The sequence below is a fragment of the Alosa alosa genome, chromosome 14 (genome assembly GCF_017589495.1).
Source record: "Alosa alosa isolate M-15738 ecotype Scorff River chromosome 14, AALO_Geno_1.1, whole genome shotgun sequence".
NCBI lineage: Eukaryota > Metazoa > Chordata > Actinopteri > Clupeiformes > Clupeidae > Alosa > Alosa alosa.
Genome location: NC_063202.1, coordinates 17,439,365 through 17,456,671, shown reverse-complemented (window position 1 = coordinate 17,456,671; position 17,307 = coordinate 17,439,365). Strand labels below are relative to the sequence as shown.

The 17,307-nt window shown below is 42.5% G+C and overlaps 1 protein-coding gene across 1 annotated transcript; it reads left to right on the top strand.

Annotated features, from left to right (window-relative positions):
* Positions 1-139: 139 nt before the first annotated feature.
* Positions 140-15,780, top strand: LOC125307319 (V-type proton ATPase 116 kDa subunit a 3-like). Its single transcript, XM_048263233.1, has 20 exons — positions 140-302; positions 1,074-1,196; positions 1,640-1,718; positions 1,837-1,985; positions 2,319-2,414; positions 2,703-2,891; positions 3,275-3,357; positions 3,491-3,584; positions 5,054-5,266; positions 5,440-5,590; positions 8,690-8,829; positions 9,072-9,229; positions 9,997-10,087; positions 10,958-11,076; positions 12,271-12,484; positions 12,839-12,952; positions 13,097-13,192; positions 13,634-13,754; positions 13,856-14,027; positions 14,725-15,780. The coding sequence occupies exons 2-20, from the start codon at positions 1,080-1,082 to the stop codon at positions 14,807-14,809; spliced, it is 2,481 nt and encodes an 826-aa protein (XP_048119190.1). The 5' UTR covers positions 140-302; positions 1,074-1,079; the 3' UTR covers positions 14,810-15,780.
* Positions 15,781-17,307: the final 1,527 nt, after the last annotated feature.

Here is a 17,307-nt window from a genome sequence, read left to right as displayed (position 1 = left end):
TGTTTGATTTTACGTTCTGGCAAAAATACACATTTGAACTTGTGTCGCGGACCACACGTCCTGTCGTCACGTGAATACGGGAGTAACGTGACTCCTTGGAGAAACGGGAAGTGAGTGAATCATGATCATATGTCGGCGGTTCTCGAGAACTACAGTCGTGTTCTGAAATGAGAAAACTTCAGTAGGGCACGATCGCTTTTGTTTTGCTTTGTTTTTTTACTTACCTTGGTAGTGGCTGCTAAGTTAATCAAACGATTCTGCTAACTTGACGGGCAAAGGCAGCGGCGCCAGACTTAAAGGAGGTAAGTTTTGGATCTAAAATGCTTTCATTTACGTTTTTCGCTGAATTTACCCAAGTGTCAATAGTAACATCCCTGTCTTATTCGAGACTCCGTTTTCACTGAGTCAAGTATCCAGTTTAGGTTTCGCTTAGAAACTGCAAGGTCAACGTATGAACTGTGTTTAGAACAGTTTGTTAAATTCATACTTAACTCAGATTATAAAAAAAAAGTTAGTGCGATGTAACGCTACACGACTGTAACTTCAAAGCATGTCACTGTCATTAACTTGCTCTGATTTGCATTTCCCTTGTCTGTCAGTAAGTAAGCCCAACTTTATACTGTTATTTGTTATACTGCTAAACATGAAACCCCATAGTGCTAGTGAGTAAATGTTGGAAGACAAGCGCAACTCACTTTCAATATTGGATATAACTTAATACATTATTAGCTTTATAGCCGGCTAAACGCTCACTGATATGTAATTATGTGTTACGTATTGATGTGTAATGTAACATGAGATAACAGACGATCACATCGAGGATAAAATCACCTTAGGCCAGTTGAAAGTAGGTTAAATCTTCACTTAGGTGTCCTGCTACACGTATCTGCGAAATGGGAATTTTTGACACGAGTTTCAGTTCAGATTTTAATAGAAGTGGGGTAGTCCAAGATGGGTACATTTGTGAAATACTGTATATTACAACAACCACAGTAGTAAGTGTAACAAACTTCATATGACCCTCCCTCCTCTCTCTCTCTCTCTCTCTCTCTCTCTCTCTCTCTCTCTCTCAGGTGACTATGGGGTCTTTGTTTCGGAGTGAGGAAGTTTGCCTGGTGCAACTCTTCCTTCAGTCCAGTGCTGCATACAACTGTGTCAGTGAACTGGGAGAGCTGGGAATAGTGGAGTTCAGAGATGTGAGAATCAATTGCTCCTTGGAAACTTTACACATAAAGATTGCACTCACTCACACACTCTCATCTTAGCCTTTTTTGGGGGCCCACTAGCAGGTTTCATACCGCCCCAAATCCAACACACCCCTGCCCTAGATAAACCCTGAGATGGATCAGGTCCTAGCACTGATCTTTTTTTCTTTTTTAAAAAAGTGCAATCATCTGTTCATCTGTGCCATGTAAATCAACTGTGCTTTATATTGCTAAGCTGGCATTATGAGGGTCATGCAAGTTGAATCAGGGCTTTTGTATATGTAGTGCTAAGATCTAAGAGACAGCTTTAAATCAAATCAGCAGTGTTAAATCTCTCTTTCTTTCTTTATTTTTCTTTCTTTCTTTCTTTTTCTCTCTCTCTCTCTCTCTCTCTTTACTCTTTGCTTCTCTGTCTTTGTTTCTCTTGTTTTCAGTTAAATCCCAACGTAAATGCATTTCAGAGGAAATTTGTGGGCGAGGTAAGACGCTGTGAGGAAATGGAGAAAACTTTCGGTGAGTTTCAGTTGTGCTGCTGACCTCGTTGCGGTGTGCAGACAAATGCACCCAACAGCTCTCTTACCCTCGGTCTCTTCTGACCCAGTCTTATCATATGCCCCCCCTCTCCTTCCAGCCTTCCTGGAGCAGGAGATTGGTCGCTCTCTGTCTGCCACTCTGCGTAGCCCGCTACAGCCGCCCCTGCCGACCCCCCTCGCCCCCCAACCCAGGGAGCTGCTCACCATCGAGGAGGAGAGTGAGAAGCAGGCCCGTGAACTCAAAGAGGTAGTTATTGGGAAAGACATTGTATCCATGATCAGGATAATCAGTCCTGAAGGAGACCTCTGTTTACCTACAGATATGTATACCAAAGATCCTTGATTACTAACTGCCTCAACCCTTTCTGTGTCTACTGTACAGGACAGTGTACAAGCCATTCACTGTAAAAAGCACAATGTTTTACAGTCACCGGTACAAGCATACTGAGTGCCATATTCTATGTTGTAAAAGTTGCTACATGTCATAATGCTCACGTAGGTACACGCCATGGTCACTATATGTGTTGGGTTGATTGTATTGTGTGTGTTTGTTTGTTTGTTTGTGTGTTTAATGCCACAGGTGTCCAGGAACAGAGATAGCCTCCGTGCCCAGCTTACCCAACTGTGCCAATACAGGGGAGTGCTCAACCAGACACACTCTATAATGGCATCACAGGTCAGGACTACAGTGATTATCACCACCCTATTCTACTCACACACTCATACTCACTCATACTCTCTCACACACACAGACACACTCACACTCACTGACTGACATGCTTTGCAAGTAAAAGTGCTCCCAGCCATCACAATGACAGTATGCCAGTTGTAGCAGTTTGGTAATGGACATTTTGTCACTATTTTCTATGGCTATGTACAAAATCTCAAGCAGGAAGCAGTATACTCAACCATTTCCATCATCCCCATTTTCTTTAAATCTTACTGCAACTGTCATTTTGAGCAGGCACCACCACCCTCCTTTGAAAACGCTGGCCTCATAGAGAACCGGCAGGATGTGCACCTCAGCTTTGTAGCCGGCGTGGTCCACCCCTGGAAAGTGCCGGCCTTTGAACGGCTGCTGTGGAGAGCATGTCGCGGTTACATCATTGTTAACTTCTGTGATATGGAGGAACAACTGGAGCATCCCGACACAGTAAGGAACCGAGATGTGTGTGAGTGAGTTAGTTAGTTAGTAGTCAAGTCCAATAATAACAATATACCGGTAAACTAAAGTTTACATGCATTTATTTCAGGATATCTGAAATTGGATAAATGAATGTTGCCCACTGTGGTCACATAGTAAAAGCTTTGTTGACCGCACAAAGCCACCCACAGCCTAGTAGTGGGGCATTGTAGATATAGGTATATGTATTTCCTCTGCTATTGTGTTAAGTGAGAAGTAAAGTTTTTGAGTAGAGAGGAAGTGTGCGATGTCAGGCCTGCCTGGTTAATAATGCATGTCTGGGCTACACTGAAGTGAGGTTAACATTTGAAATGTATTAATGTATGTATGTATTCTGCTATCTCAAACCACAGGGGGAGTTGATCCAGTGGAAAGTCTTTCTCATCTCCTATTGGGGAGACCAGATTGGCCAGAAAGTGAAAAAGATCTGTGACTGGTTAGTAGTACTGTTTGCTGCAGTGCCTCATGCTCACTGTCTACTATCGAATAAATATTGTAACCATATCGTGCCACAGTAAAAAAATAAAGAACAAGGACATTTAGCTAATATTGTTTGTTTGTGCTCACAGCTTCCACACACAGACATTCCCATATCCGGACACTGCTGCTGAGAGAGAGGAGATTCTTAGTGGATTGGGGGGAAGGATTGAAGACATCAAGTCAGTGAGTATGGCTGTCAGGTGGAGACTTGTGGTTGAGCAGATACTCAACAAGTTCAAGTTCTATTTACAGTGTTTCAGAGGCCTAGTGTGAAATAAAAAAAAATCACCATATGTCACCACTCTGTGCTTTCTATCTTTGATTCTTATCTCTTACACTCCATTTTGTCATTCTCTTGTCTTTTGATCTCCTACGCTCTATGGACCTTTTCAAGAGAGTTCCATTGTCAGCATCATAGTTGGCCCCACAAGACTTCCTTTTTAACATTCCATATGTTATCTTAATGCAGAGGAAGTAGATTGGGGCCCAAATAGAACGTTCAAGCATTGTTTTTGTTTTTATTGTTGAAAGGGTCTATTGGATGGGCCAACACCTGTCCACTATCTCTACCAGTTCCTTTTTCTTTTCTTTCTCTTCCTCTTCTCGTCTCCTTCTCTTTCTTTCAAGTCAAGTCAACTTTATTTATATAGCGCATTTCATACACAGAGGTCATTTGATGTGCTTTACATTAACAAAAGCAAACATGAATAGTTGATAAAAGCATAGAAGGGCTATAGTCAAAGAATAGTTTAAAAAGTAAAGAATAATAATAAAATAATAATAATAAGAAGAAAACACACAAGGTGATAGTACATAAAAGGGCAATAATTTTAAGAGTGTTTAAAAAGTAATAATAACAAAAAAAAGAAACTATTAACATTTTAGCTGAAAGACTTTCCCAGATTTAGAAATGTAAAAAATAAGTGTCAGTTATGCTAAATCAGTTAGCAGAAAGCATCTGAGAAGTTTGGTCTTAAGTCTAGATTTGAAACTGGCTTCAGTTGGGGCAACTTTGATCTCATCTGAAAGTTGGTTCCAGAGCTGAACTGCATAGCAATTAAATGCTGCTTCACCATGTTTAGTTCTAACAGTAGGTTTTACTAACAAGTATTTCTCCTGAGACCTGAGAGGTCTGGAAGGTGTGTACTGCTGAAGCATGTCTGCTAGGTAATTTGGTCCCATTCCATTTAGTGATTTATAAACAAGCAGAAGCGCTTTAAAGTCAATTATGTGACTTACTGGAAGCCAATGCAGGGACTAAAGTATTGGAGTAATGTGGTCAATTCTTTTAGTTTTTGTGAGAACCCTAGCCGCTGCATTTTGTATCATCTGAAGCTGTTTGATAGTCTTTTTAGGAAGGCCTGTGAAAAGCCCATTGCAGTAGTCAACCCTACTGGAGATGAATGCATGAATAAGTTTTTCTAGATCATGTTTAGACATTAGCCCTCTAAGTTTGGCAATATTTTTGAGGTGGTAAAAAGCTGATTTAGTTATTGCTTTCATGTGGCTATTTAAATTTAGACCACCAAGATTTCAGCAAAAGTATCCTTTGCTTTAAGCCCTTTAATATCAAGGAGAGTGGCAACCTTAAGTCTTTCCTCTTTTTCTTTGGCTTTTTTCTTCTCCTCTCCTCACCCCTCTCCCCTCCTCAGGTAATGTCCGAGACGGAGCAGTACCTGCAGCAGCTGCTGGTGAGGGCTCTGGCCCTGCTCCCCCAGTGGAAGGTGCGTGTGCAGAAGTGCAAGGCCGTGCACATGGTGCTCAACCTGTGCAGCCCGTCCGTGACGGAGAAGTGCCTCATCGCCGAGGCCTGGTGCCCTGTGAACCAGCTGCCCGCTCTCCAGAGTGCCCTCAGGGAGGGAGGGGTAAGGGGGGGGGTTATGGCATTTATTTGTATTATTTATTTTTGTTTTATGTAGTGTTTGATATCAGACATTTATTTACTCACTCCATAATTAATTTTCATTCTCAATCAATCATGTTTTCAGCATGAGTATTTTTTTGTTTTGTATTTCTCTCCATCTCTCTCTTTCTCCAGAGAAAGAGTGGTAGTGCGGTGGACTCATTCTACAACAGGCTTCCCACCACGGCCCCCCCTCCCACCCTCTTCCCCACTAACTCCTTCTCTGTTGGCTTCCAGAGCATTGTAGATGCTTATGGAATAGCCAGCTACAGAGAGGTCAACCCAGGTAATACACACACCCCATCATCAGACTCTCTCTGCTCATCTTTCTCATGAAAGTGTTGTACATTTTACCAGTAGTAATTGTAATGAATAGCAAAGTTTTGTTTAGCTGTAGTGGCTTTGAGCATGGATATCACTAATTATCACCACCTCATCATCTCATTTGAGTGAGTTGCACTTGTTACGACCTAGGGGTAAGGCCACAACAAAAGAGGGAGTCAAGAGGTTGGATCTTTAACTAAAATATGGATTTATTAACCAAATAACAAACAAACAGTGTGAGGTGGGTCAGTCATCAGTAATGCATGGATGTTGTGTGTTTGCAATGTGTCTGAGTGCAGTGTTGCATGTCCAAAACCCAAAGCAAGAACCCAAAGCTTCCACTCCTAAGGGGAGAGGAAGCAGTCCTCTTATCAGGACTCCAGTGTACAGGTGCAGCTCATCAGCTTGTTAAGTCCTGAGCACACCTGACAACAACAAGTTGTCAATAAGCAGAAGGCTTAACAGGCCGTCACATCCTCCCCCATAAAACAGAAACCATAGGTTTCTGAATTTTAAATCAATCGGGCCCAAAAAACGTCCAGTATGGACAACACATTAAATTACAATATGCAATTGTTAAAACTGTACACAAGTCTGCACGCGCGCTTCCAGCTGAACTCCCCACTCCTGGTACCCAGGTGAGAAACACAAAAACAAAAAGGAGATGGCAAGAAACAGGCAGACGATCACTAAGGGAAATATTAACCCCAGCAAAATGAATTATGTACCCTTGCTCAACAAATCAAAACATGTGGATCAAAAAACAAATCAAATGGCCAGTATGAAAGTCCAAATGTAGAACAAATCTAAGAAAACCAACAAATCATAAATCAAAATAACGCAGTGTTCACCACTTTAACTAGCATGAAGAGTTTCCCCCACTAACTATATCCCCAAAGCTAGCTAAACTTACCTACAGTCATGTGGATTTGCGGTGGGTTGTTGCGCACCTTAAACCAGCGGGTTTGCAAAGCGACCTGCAATAGGCAAGCCCACAAATTCCCCCGGACGTGCTCCCGAGACAAATCATCCAAAAACGATTGACACCGCATTGCCACAACACCACAAGCCCCCCTGACGCATCTAAAAGGGGAAACACCACTAAAGCCTAACAGGGAGAACAGAGTGCATTGCAAATTAAAGTGGCAAACAACGTTTTTAAGCAACGGCACAAAACTACGAAGGCTAGGACCGACATAAGCCAAAAGGCCATTTACCTCCGACAAATTCAGCCAATAACCTGAGCAAAACAAATCCAAAGTATCCAACCAACCTCTCTCGCCCCCCCTTCAAAGAAGTGCAACGCACTCACCAAAACACAGGCAATGAAACCTGTTAATATTGAGACAAATGTCGGCAAAACTTGTTAATACGGCTCCAGTGACCATAGACCAGCCTGTGGCAAGTCACGGAAAAACATGTCGCACATTTAAAACACACAAGCAACAACAAAGCCGACAAAATAAACATTATTGCACAATGGCATTCAAGCCAATAATGCAAACCAAAGAACAAATCTCGCATTTCCAAAATGGTATTCAAAGCCTAATATGCGAGAACCTAAGACCAAAAACTCGCACTAGACCACGGCACTACACCGAACGACTATGCGAGCAGCAGTCCAACCAAATCACACCTGCTGGCCTGCACCCAAGTAGACACCAAGTGCTACGACTGCTAACCAAATTATTGCACCTACCGGCGCCAAAGGACAAACTTGGATTTCCAGCGCTAGCCTACCTGATGCTCTGCACCTGAGCAGACACATCCAGGTGATCCCAACATACTATACTCCCACACCAAAAGGAAAACATGCAGATTGTCAAACGAATGTGCTACATGCACCAAATGCCAGACACTCTGGGCTTCAAATTCACTCTACCTCATGCACGAAAAACAAATGTGCGACTAAAATGTAAACTAACAACAGAAAAAAAGTTTGTTTAGATGAGCCCCCATGTTACGACCTAGGGGTAAGGCCAAAACAAAAGAGGGAGTCGAGAGGTTGGATCTTTAACTAAAATATGGATTTACTAACCAAATAACAAACAAACAAACAGTAGGGGTGTGACTTTCAAAACCGACGTGTCGAGGCTGTGTCGAGTGTTTCGAAACACTGCTTCGAAACGAGGTTCAAAACAGCCATGTCATGTGACCACTGCTTCGAAACATCGTTCAAAATCCCCATGTCATGTGACCAAAGTTAAGTGAACCTTCGGTGCATTTCCGCGCGTTCAATTAACAGTGTAGACTTTTCTTAAGCAATAACCATGATGGTGTAGTGGTTAGTGAGGGTGTTTTTTGCACGGTAGCCCAGGCTGCCCAAATGTGGTTCGATCCCCGTTTGATTTGTAAGGTATTGTTTCAGATCGTTTATAAGTTTTCTTGATTCATCATTAACCACACCGTTTCAACTAAACTCTCAGAATGGTCAAAAATCGAGAGTTTTTATAAGAAGAAAGTTATTTAGAGAACACTAGTGGCAGAAATAAGATTCTCTTTACGTGGTCTCCCATCCAGTAATTGACCAAGGGCATGACTGCTTAGCTTTTGACAAAGACTGAACACAGGTAACACAGCGAACGCCACGGACTTAAAAGATTACATCTCCAATACGAAGCATTTAAAAGATTTGTTTCACCCTAAACAGCTCTGAGGCGTCGGAATTGTTTCGAAGCTTCGGAACAATTTGGCACAATTGCTTCGAACGTTTCAGTGTTTCATTAAGCCTCGCTTTGCCCATCCCTAACAAACAGGTGGGTCAAAGTCAGTCATCAGTAATGCATGGATGTTGTGTGTTTGCAATGTCTCTGAGTGCAGTGTTGCATGTCCAAAACCCAAAGCAAGAATGGCCCTTCTGAGGGGAGAAGAAGCAGTCCTCTTATCAGGACTCCAGTGTACAGGTGCAGCTCGTTAAGTCCTGAGCACACCTGACAACAAGTAGTCAATAGGCAGAAGGCCTAACAGGCCGTCACACATTCAAAAGCCCTGGTAGTGTTTCTACCTGGTATGAATAGCGGCTAATAGCGGTGTGGTTATCCCTCTCTTCCTGTTCTCTCAGCATTGTACACCATCATCACGTTCCCCTTCCTGTTTGCTGTCATGTTTGGGGACGTGGGTCATGGTATCCTGATGGCCTTAGCTGCTCTTTGGATGGTTTTAGAAGAGAATGACCCCAAACTGAGGAGCAACACTAATGAGGTAGTACACACACACACACATGCATGAGTTGGAGGACATAAATCCACTGGACTGGATTACCATAGTCTAGAGTGGACTGTTAATGCATGCTCCAAATTTTGTTCATAAGATGACTGTTCTCGCTCTCTCTCTCTTGCTCTATCACACGCTTGCTCGCTCGCTCGCTATCACTTTCCCCCTCTCTCTCTTTCTCTGTCTCTCTCTTTCTTTCTCTCTCTCTATCTCTCTATCTCTATCCTCAGATCTGGCGCATGATGTTTGGCGGGCGGTACCTGATCCTACTGATGGGCCTGTTCTCCGTCTACACTGGAGCCATCTACAACGAGTGCTTCAGCCGAGGACTCAGCCCCTTCCCCTCCGGATGGCACATTCAGCCCATGGCCCAGCACTACAACTGGACGTGTGTATCACAGACACACACACACACACACACACACACACACACATATGAGATGCACATGTGTGCTCTCAGTCATGCACTCACTTTCTCTCAAGAATTCACACACGGACACACTCCCACATACATGTGCAGTCACACTCACTCTCACTGTTACACACAAAAAGGCCCACACATATTCAAATACAAGCGAGTTTGCCAAGTCACACAGAGTTTTGGGGTCAGCCGTGGCCTACTGGTTAGCACTTCGGACCTGTAACCGGAGGGTTGCCGGTTCGAACCCCGACCAGTAGGCACGGCTGAAGTGCCCTTGAGCAAGGCACCTAACCCCTCACTGCTCCCCGAGCACCGCTGTTGATGCAGGCAGCTCACTGCGCCGGGATTAGTGTGTGCTTCACCTCACCTAAAAGCAGAGACCAAATTTCCCTCACAGGATCAAATGAGTATATATACTTATACTTATACTTAGTATGCACATCCACACACACACACACACACACATCTCTCTCTCTCTCTCTTACTTTCACTCTCGCATATTGCATCACATACATTAAGTCCTACAAATGTGACGTACTACATTGAGGGCACTCTCTCTGATAACCTTACCACATGCATAGATCCATACACACACCATATCAGCTTTCTGTTCTGAACACTTCCACTATGTGAGGGTGTCTTAAACCTACAGTCAGTGTTCCTCACTCCTTCTCAGTGAAGCTATATTACAAACTGCAACTTTAAAAGGCACCATTTTTCTCCCAATGTTTCAGGTCCCAAGATCTAAATGACAATCAATACCTTACTTTGGACCCCACTGTCACAGGAGTGTTCACCGGACCATACCCTTTTGGCATCGACCCAGTACGTTTCATAATATAAATTACATTCTTCAACATCCTCCTAAAACCTCTTTTTAAACTAACTACACTGAAGTCATAACCATTGAGTGTATTGAGAGTCATATAAATGTAAATCAGGTTTCTAGGCCAAGTATACTTGTGTATACAAGGAATTTGATCTCTGCATATATCCCATCCATGAAGTAGTGAACACACAGAGAACACACAGTGAGGTGAAGCACATACTAACCCGGAGCAGTGAGCTGCCTTGCTTTAGCGGCGCTTGGGGAGCAGTGAGGGGTTAGGTGCCTTGCTCAAGGGCACTTCAGCCGTGGATGTGTTCGTGGGAGAGCAGTACTCAACCACTTCCCCCGCCCACATTTTTCCTACTGGTCGGGGATCGAAGCGGCAACCCTTCGATTCCAAGCCCGAAGCCCTAACCAGTAGGCCATGGCTGCCCCTCAGTAGGCCACAGCTGCCCTACTCTCTCTCTCTCTCTCTCTCTCTCTCTCTCTCTCTCTCTCTCTCTCTCTCTCTCTCTCTCTCTCTCTCTCTCTCTCTCTCTCTCTCTCTCTCTCTCTCTCTCTCTCTCTCTCTCTCTCTCTCTCTCTCTATCTATCTATCTATCTATCTATCTATCTATCTATCTATCTATCTATCTATCTATCTATCTATCTATCTATCTATCTATCTATATATATATATATATATATATATATATATATATATATATAATATAATATACACATACACACAGTCTATGGTCAATGTAAAGTCTATATACAGTCAATGGTCATCACCAACTGCAATTTATCTACATATCTCCACATGTTGCTAATTTTCCTAGCAACTTTTCTTGCTAACCCGATGATGATGATGATGTTCCCTACAGATATGGGGTCTGGCCAGTAATCACTTAACATTCCTCAATTCATACAAGATGAAGATGTCTGTAATCATTGGAGTCATCCACATGTCCTTTGGAGTCTGTCTGTCCTTCTTCAACTATGTGTGAGTCTTCGGCATATCTGCATAGACATATGAGCATTCAACATTAAACCGCAATACAGATAGATGTGATCACCACACTAGTATCAAATACATAGCTGCAAGATATGGCGTTCACTGGGTGTCTACACAAATCCAGTTTCACTTTTTTCAAAATGCACGGGGCTTCTTCCTTGGCTCAGGCTACACCTTTCCACCAAGTTTCAGAATATCATGTGCATTTCAAAAAATGAGAATATCATGGAAGCATTTTTTGCCCTGCCCAGACTGAGATATTAAATGCACCCTGTTGAGTACTGTAACATTTGTATAAATTCAGACCTTAAAAACTGTTATGGAACACTACCTGGGTTCTTGGGCTGTGTCTGATACCTACCTCAGTACCTCAGAGTAACGGTTCTACCTACCACCTTGTCACGGTACCAAGCGGAGTTACCTTCAATCAAAGTGGGTGTGGCCAAGGAAGCAGAGGCAGTGGTTGAGAATGGACCAAAAATTGAATGACGTGGCTTGAATACAACACAAGCAGAGGGGTCCATAGAAAAATTAACAAACTAATAAAGAAAAACAACTAGCAATAATTCTTCAAAAATTCCGATAGATTTTACCGGTGACTATTTTCCAAATACAGGGTCGTAACACTCACGTTGCGCATCACAACAACATCAAGACTCACATCAAATGAAACAGAGGGGTACATATACCTGGCGACCAGCACCATTCACATAGATGGGGAAACAATAAACAATCAATTACTACATAAAAGACAAGACAGACCCTGATTCACAAGCATACAGATGTGACCTATGCCCTAGCAGTTATATAAAAAAAAAAAACATTGCTAAATGAATGTTAATATTAATGTTGTGTCTGCATGTGTGGGTACATAACCACTGACATGGAGGGAAGATGAGGGCCGACAGGGCACAAGTCCTGTGCGGTCATGTCTTGACCGTCACACACCTACCATGGTTAGTTAGCACCAATAAAGTTGATCTATTTAGAAACTACCTGCTACCTTAGTATTTCTCAGTGTAAGATCAAGACATGGTGTTGGAAGTGGGATGTACCATTTTAGTTTTGATATACAGCAGTATGCGAGGAACTGTTTTTGGTCCAGCCATTGACTTAAAGTCTTACTTTTTTGCTGGATTGGGTGACATTCTCTTCTCTTTATCTCCCTGTTTTTTCTTCTAGGCATTATAAGCAATTCAGCTCTATATTTTTGGTCTTGATCCCAGAGCTGGTGTTCCTGTTGGGTTTATTTGGATACCTGGTGTTCATGGTGGTTTTTAAGTGGGTGATGTACGGATCTGCCGACTCGAACACAGCACCCAGTATTCTCATCCACTTCATAGACATGTTCCTGTTTGCTGAAAACAAAGAGAACGCTCCTCTTTATGAGGGACAGGTGGGTCAATTACATGAATGTGTTCTTTACTCTTAAAACTAGAGTCTGTGATTGTGGGTGATGGTTGTGTATATTTAAACCCAAAAGCCAATACATTTACATGCTCCTACTAGGTGCTCTTAAAGTAACATGTTGATTGGCTGGAATGGTTAATGATTCATTCTGTGTACATTTGAAACAAGTAAAGTTGTGCAGCCAGGGCGCAATGTGTGAAAAGCTGATGGATGACTAGAGATCCAGGTGGAGCACTCTGCTGAATTTGAAAAGAGAGTACACCTTTTAAACTGTGTAGTAGAGAACACAAAGGTATAGACTGTCCTGACTAAAAGGTTATGCCCCCCTGTCTTTCTTCAGATGATTGTGCAGAAGATTTTGGTGGTGGTGGCTCTTTGTGCTGTTCCTGTGTTGCTCTTGGGGAAACCCATTCACCAGTATGTCCAGCACAAGAAAAAGAGACGCCATGTCATGGTGTGTGTGAGAAATGCTTTTATTCTTTAAACAGGTTGCGTCATACAACTTGCTCTTGGGTGTATTTAGAGGTTGGTCGTGTGTTTTTGGTCATTTTGTTAAATTGCTTGTGTGTGTTTGAATATTACATTCTGTCGTTTTCAGGGAGACCGGCGGCCATTGCTGTCTGAGAATGGTTCCATAAATGCCCAGCAGGGGGAAGTAGAGAGCAGCAGTCATTCTGAAGAGAAGGATGAGGAGGTGAGGAGAGAGGAGTGTAATACAATAGTTATGCAGGATGAAGGAAAGGTCAGAGACGATTGATGGCTGTAATAACTTAACTTTTTCTTGCTCAATTTCAGTCATCGCAGTCAGAGTAGGACATGTAAGTATAGATGTGTAGAATAGTACTAATAATACTAGTAGTAGAATAGTATATGTATGTAGATCTGCCTCCTTTGTAATCTTTTTTGTCTGTCCTGAACAGTTGTTGTGTATGTGTGTGTGTTCACTAATCACCCATTAGCAATGCTAGCATTTTCTTAGCATGCCAATAATGTCAGCTGACTTTCCAAGAACTCCATTGTCTCCTAATGTGTTTTCTTGGTATTTCACCATCTCACTATGCATTAGTTGGTTGCATGGAATGGTTGCCTGTCCCACCATTCATCCAGTTCTTTGCACTTCTCTTCTGGTCTTTAGGAGTTTGACGTGGCCAACGAGTTCATGCACCAGGCTATCCACACCATAGAATACTGTCTTGGCTGCATCTCCAACACTGCGTCCTACCTACGACTGTGGGCTCTTAGCTTGGCCCATGCACGTAAGTGTCAGACACACTTTGCTAGGCACAAGTACAAATATATGTGTGTTAGAGTAGAGTTTAGATATGTGCATGTGTAAGATGTGTTTTGTCCCTTGCAGAGCTATCTGAGGTCCTGTGGACCATGGTGATGAGGATTGGGCTGAAGTCCCAGCCATATGTGGGCTCTGTGATTATGGCAGCCATATTTGCAGCCTTTGCAGTGCTCACTGTGTCCATCCTGTTGGTCATGGAGGGACTCTCTGCCTTCTTACATGCACTTAGGTTGCACTGGTGAGCTACAAAACACACACACACACATTTTACTTCTTTATTTGTGTCCACAAAAGTGCAATAATTGCTCAGACAAGACTCCGTCATGGGACCCTGTTGATAATAACAAAACAGCCCAACTGATTTAAAGGGACCCCAGGCAAGCCTGATGCTTTTTCTCTATGAAACTCCCCCTCGCTCGGTCTGAAGCTCTTTTCCTTTTCTTTGCGTCTTCCGTCCAAGGGTTTTAGCTGCTTCTTCACGGCTCTGCCATTATACACACGTTTGCAACAATCTCTAGCGTTTAGTTAGCCTGCCTCTGTGCTGTAAACTGATCCTGCTTCGGGTCGGGCGGGTAGGATACACCGAACTTGCAAGTGGGATATTCTTCCTACAAGCAGTAGGGGCGGGCGAGAGAGCCTTCATTCGCCCCGTAATGAGTCATTTAACCATATACCAACTTACGAAGATGATTAATCAACACGAAAACGTTGCCTGGTGTCCCTTTAAGTGATGGATACACACCTTCTTGTCCAAATGTGGCAACTTCCAATAATGCATGACATTGAACAGTACTTAGCCTGTTGTTTTGCTTTCACTGTTGTAACACTTTTGGTTGTTAGTGTGGTCAATAGACATTGAATGTACTTTTAAAACATCATCTACCCATAATAATATTTCTTTCTATCTCTTGCTGCCCTTTTTCCTTTTCTCTCAGGGTGGAGTTTCAGAATAAATTCTACAATGGGACAGGCTACAAGTTCAACCCGTTCTCATTCACATCCTTAATTAACATTTCATAAGGGAATTATTTGACTTGTTGATTTGCCTATTACACATTGGCTAAGAATTATGTGACATAATCATGCATTTCGTCTGTACTAAGGGCTCCCACCATTATAAAGATCCAGTTTGCAGTCCCTTTTTTTTGGCTTTGTTTTTGTTTGCTTTGATTTTCTGCATTTAAATTGCACTAATTCTTTGACGTGTTATACTGTGCTCTGTTATTTCCTATTCACCTCTCAAATTCTTGTATAATTTACGTAACCAAAATATTTGTCTGACCAATTTTGTTACATGCACATTGATTGTGACTGACTGACTGAAAGGCTGACATGAGCATTTGTTCTCGGTGCCATATCCTTTCCTCGTTCCATGATGAGCCATATCGTTGACAGAACATAGAAAGAGTTTAGACTGACCTAAGTGGTGTGCCAGCTCACAGAAGACATCTTTGGCCTGCCACTGCAATTTCTATGAAAGTTGTTGCTGATCCCTAAACTGTTACCAAAAGTGACATTGTTAGTCCCTATAAACATGTTTGTACCTCACCCTATATGTCCATTGCAGACTGACTTGACAGTGTTTTACAAACTGCTTGTATGCTGATTAAAGCATTGCGGAGACCGACGGCGACATGAGTGCAGCAAACTATGCTTTCGTCATTCAATTACTCTGACCCCATTATTCTCAGTACAACCCCACACACCAGCGTCGAACTCTGCCGCCACCTCCGCTAGTGTGCGGGGTTGTATTGAGAATAATGTAAGCGAATGTCGAAAGCAGAGTGTGTCCACAGCGCTTTAGAAACATCATGTGAATGTGCCCCATGAATTTCTCCTTGAAACTACAGTGGTTAAATTCCACTTTAACACGCATGAACCCAATAATGAATGCATTAACAACATTCCATTTTTTTTTGCATGGCTATGACATGTCAGATTGTATCCTAATTTGCCCGTGAAATTAAATATATAGAGAATATTTTCAACAAGATAGCTGTCTCCTTCCAGTGTCAACCAACCTATACAAGTTTGTAACATTAGGATAACATTGGGTGAATGTCTGATTAGTTTATCTATTGGCAATTTTAATATCTTGACTTTTAGATTACTTGGAGATTTGCCATCTCCACCCCCTTTATGTAGAGTCTGCATTACCCACACTTATAAATTAGCCAAAGAATTACACAGTGGTTGTAAAAGAGTAAAATGTAAGTTGTGTTATAAAGTGTCTCCACCATGGCATTAAATAATACAAGACTGAGCCAAGTGGCAATAGACTATAGGTAAATATCACTGGTGAGTGCCATTCAACCCTCACAATTGCTATATAGTTTGGTCTTAATTTTCTATTCGTTTGATGTATGAATTAGCAGACACTCAGGTTGTAGAAATATAGAGTATTAGCTTAGCTCCCACTTATTATGACCGCAGCGAAGCGGCGGATATAGGTTTAGTCAGATCTTTGTAAGACCGGGGTACACGAAACTTGGTGGGCATGTAACCCCACATGGATAGCATGGAACCATCGTTTTGATCTGTAGACCCCCGCTGGACTCGACCCCCCCGAAAGGAGGGTAGGGCAGACACAGTTTTCTGTGAATATCTCGAGAACCGTAGGGTTTAGGAGGACCATTTTTTTTGTATGTTGATCTCAAGGGGCTATGTCAACCCATTCCATAACCACTCATTTCATGTATAGCGCCACCTAGTTGAAAATTAAAAAGCAAAAAATTAGGTGTTTTCATCACAATATCTCTGGCTGACATGGTCAAAACTGCACAAAATTGAAAGTGTAGGATCATTATGACACCCTCCGAATGCAGGCCAAGTTTTGTGAACTTTCGTTCATGGGGGGCCTTACAATAAAATAATTGATGTGTACATTTAGTGACCGTACACCAACAAGGATTCCCCGGACACTGAAAGACCGGGGTACACGAAACTTAGTGGGCATGTAACCCCACATGGATAGCATGGAACCATCATTTTTCGTTTTGATCTGTAGCCCCCCAGCTGGACTAGACCCCCCGAAAGGAGGGTAGGGCAGACACAGTTTTCTGTGAATATCTTGAGAACCATAGGGCCTAGGATGACCAATTTTTTCCGTATGTTTGCCTCCAGGGGTCATCTTAACCCATTCCATGTGCATAAACAGACGCACACACATACATTCACAGTAATCATACGTATGACACATACTCACACAGTAGACATGAATTTGAATGACCTTGAATTTCCCCTGGGGATCAATAAAGTATCTATCTATCTATCTATCTATCTACATATGTACGCATGCATGCACATGCACAAACACAGGCACACACACAAGCACGCACACACACACACACACACACACACATAAACATAAACATGTACACGCACACATGCACACAATAATTTCTCAGAATTATGAACAGGCAAGATGGGGGTGGGGTTGTATAAAATGAAATTTACATGTGAAATCTATGAACTAATCATGTTTTGGTACTTGTTGTCTAGCAGATACCAGTGAGAAT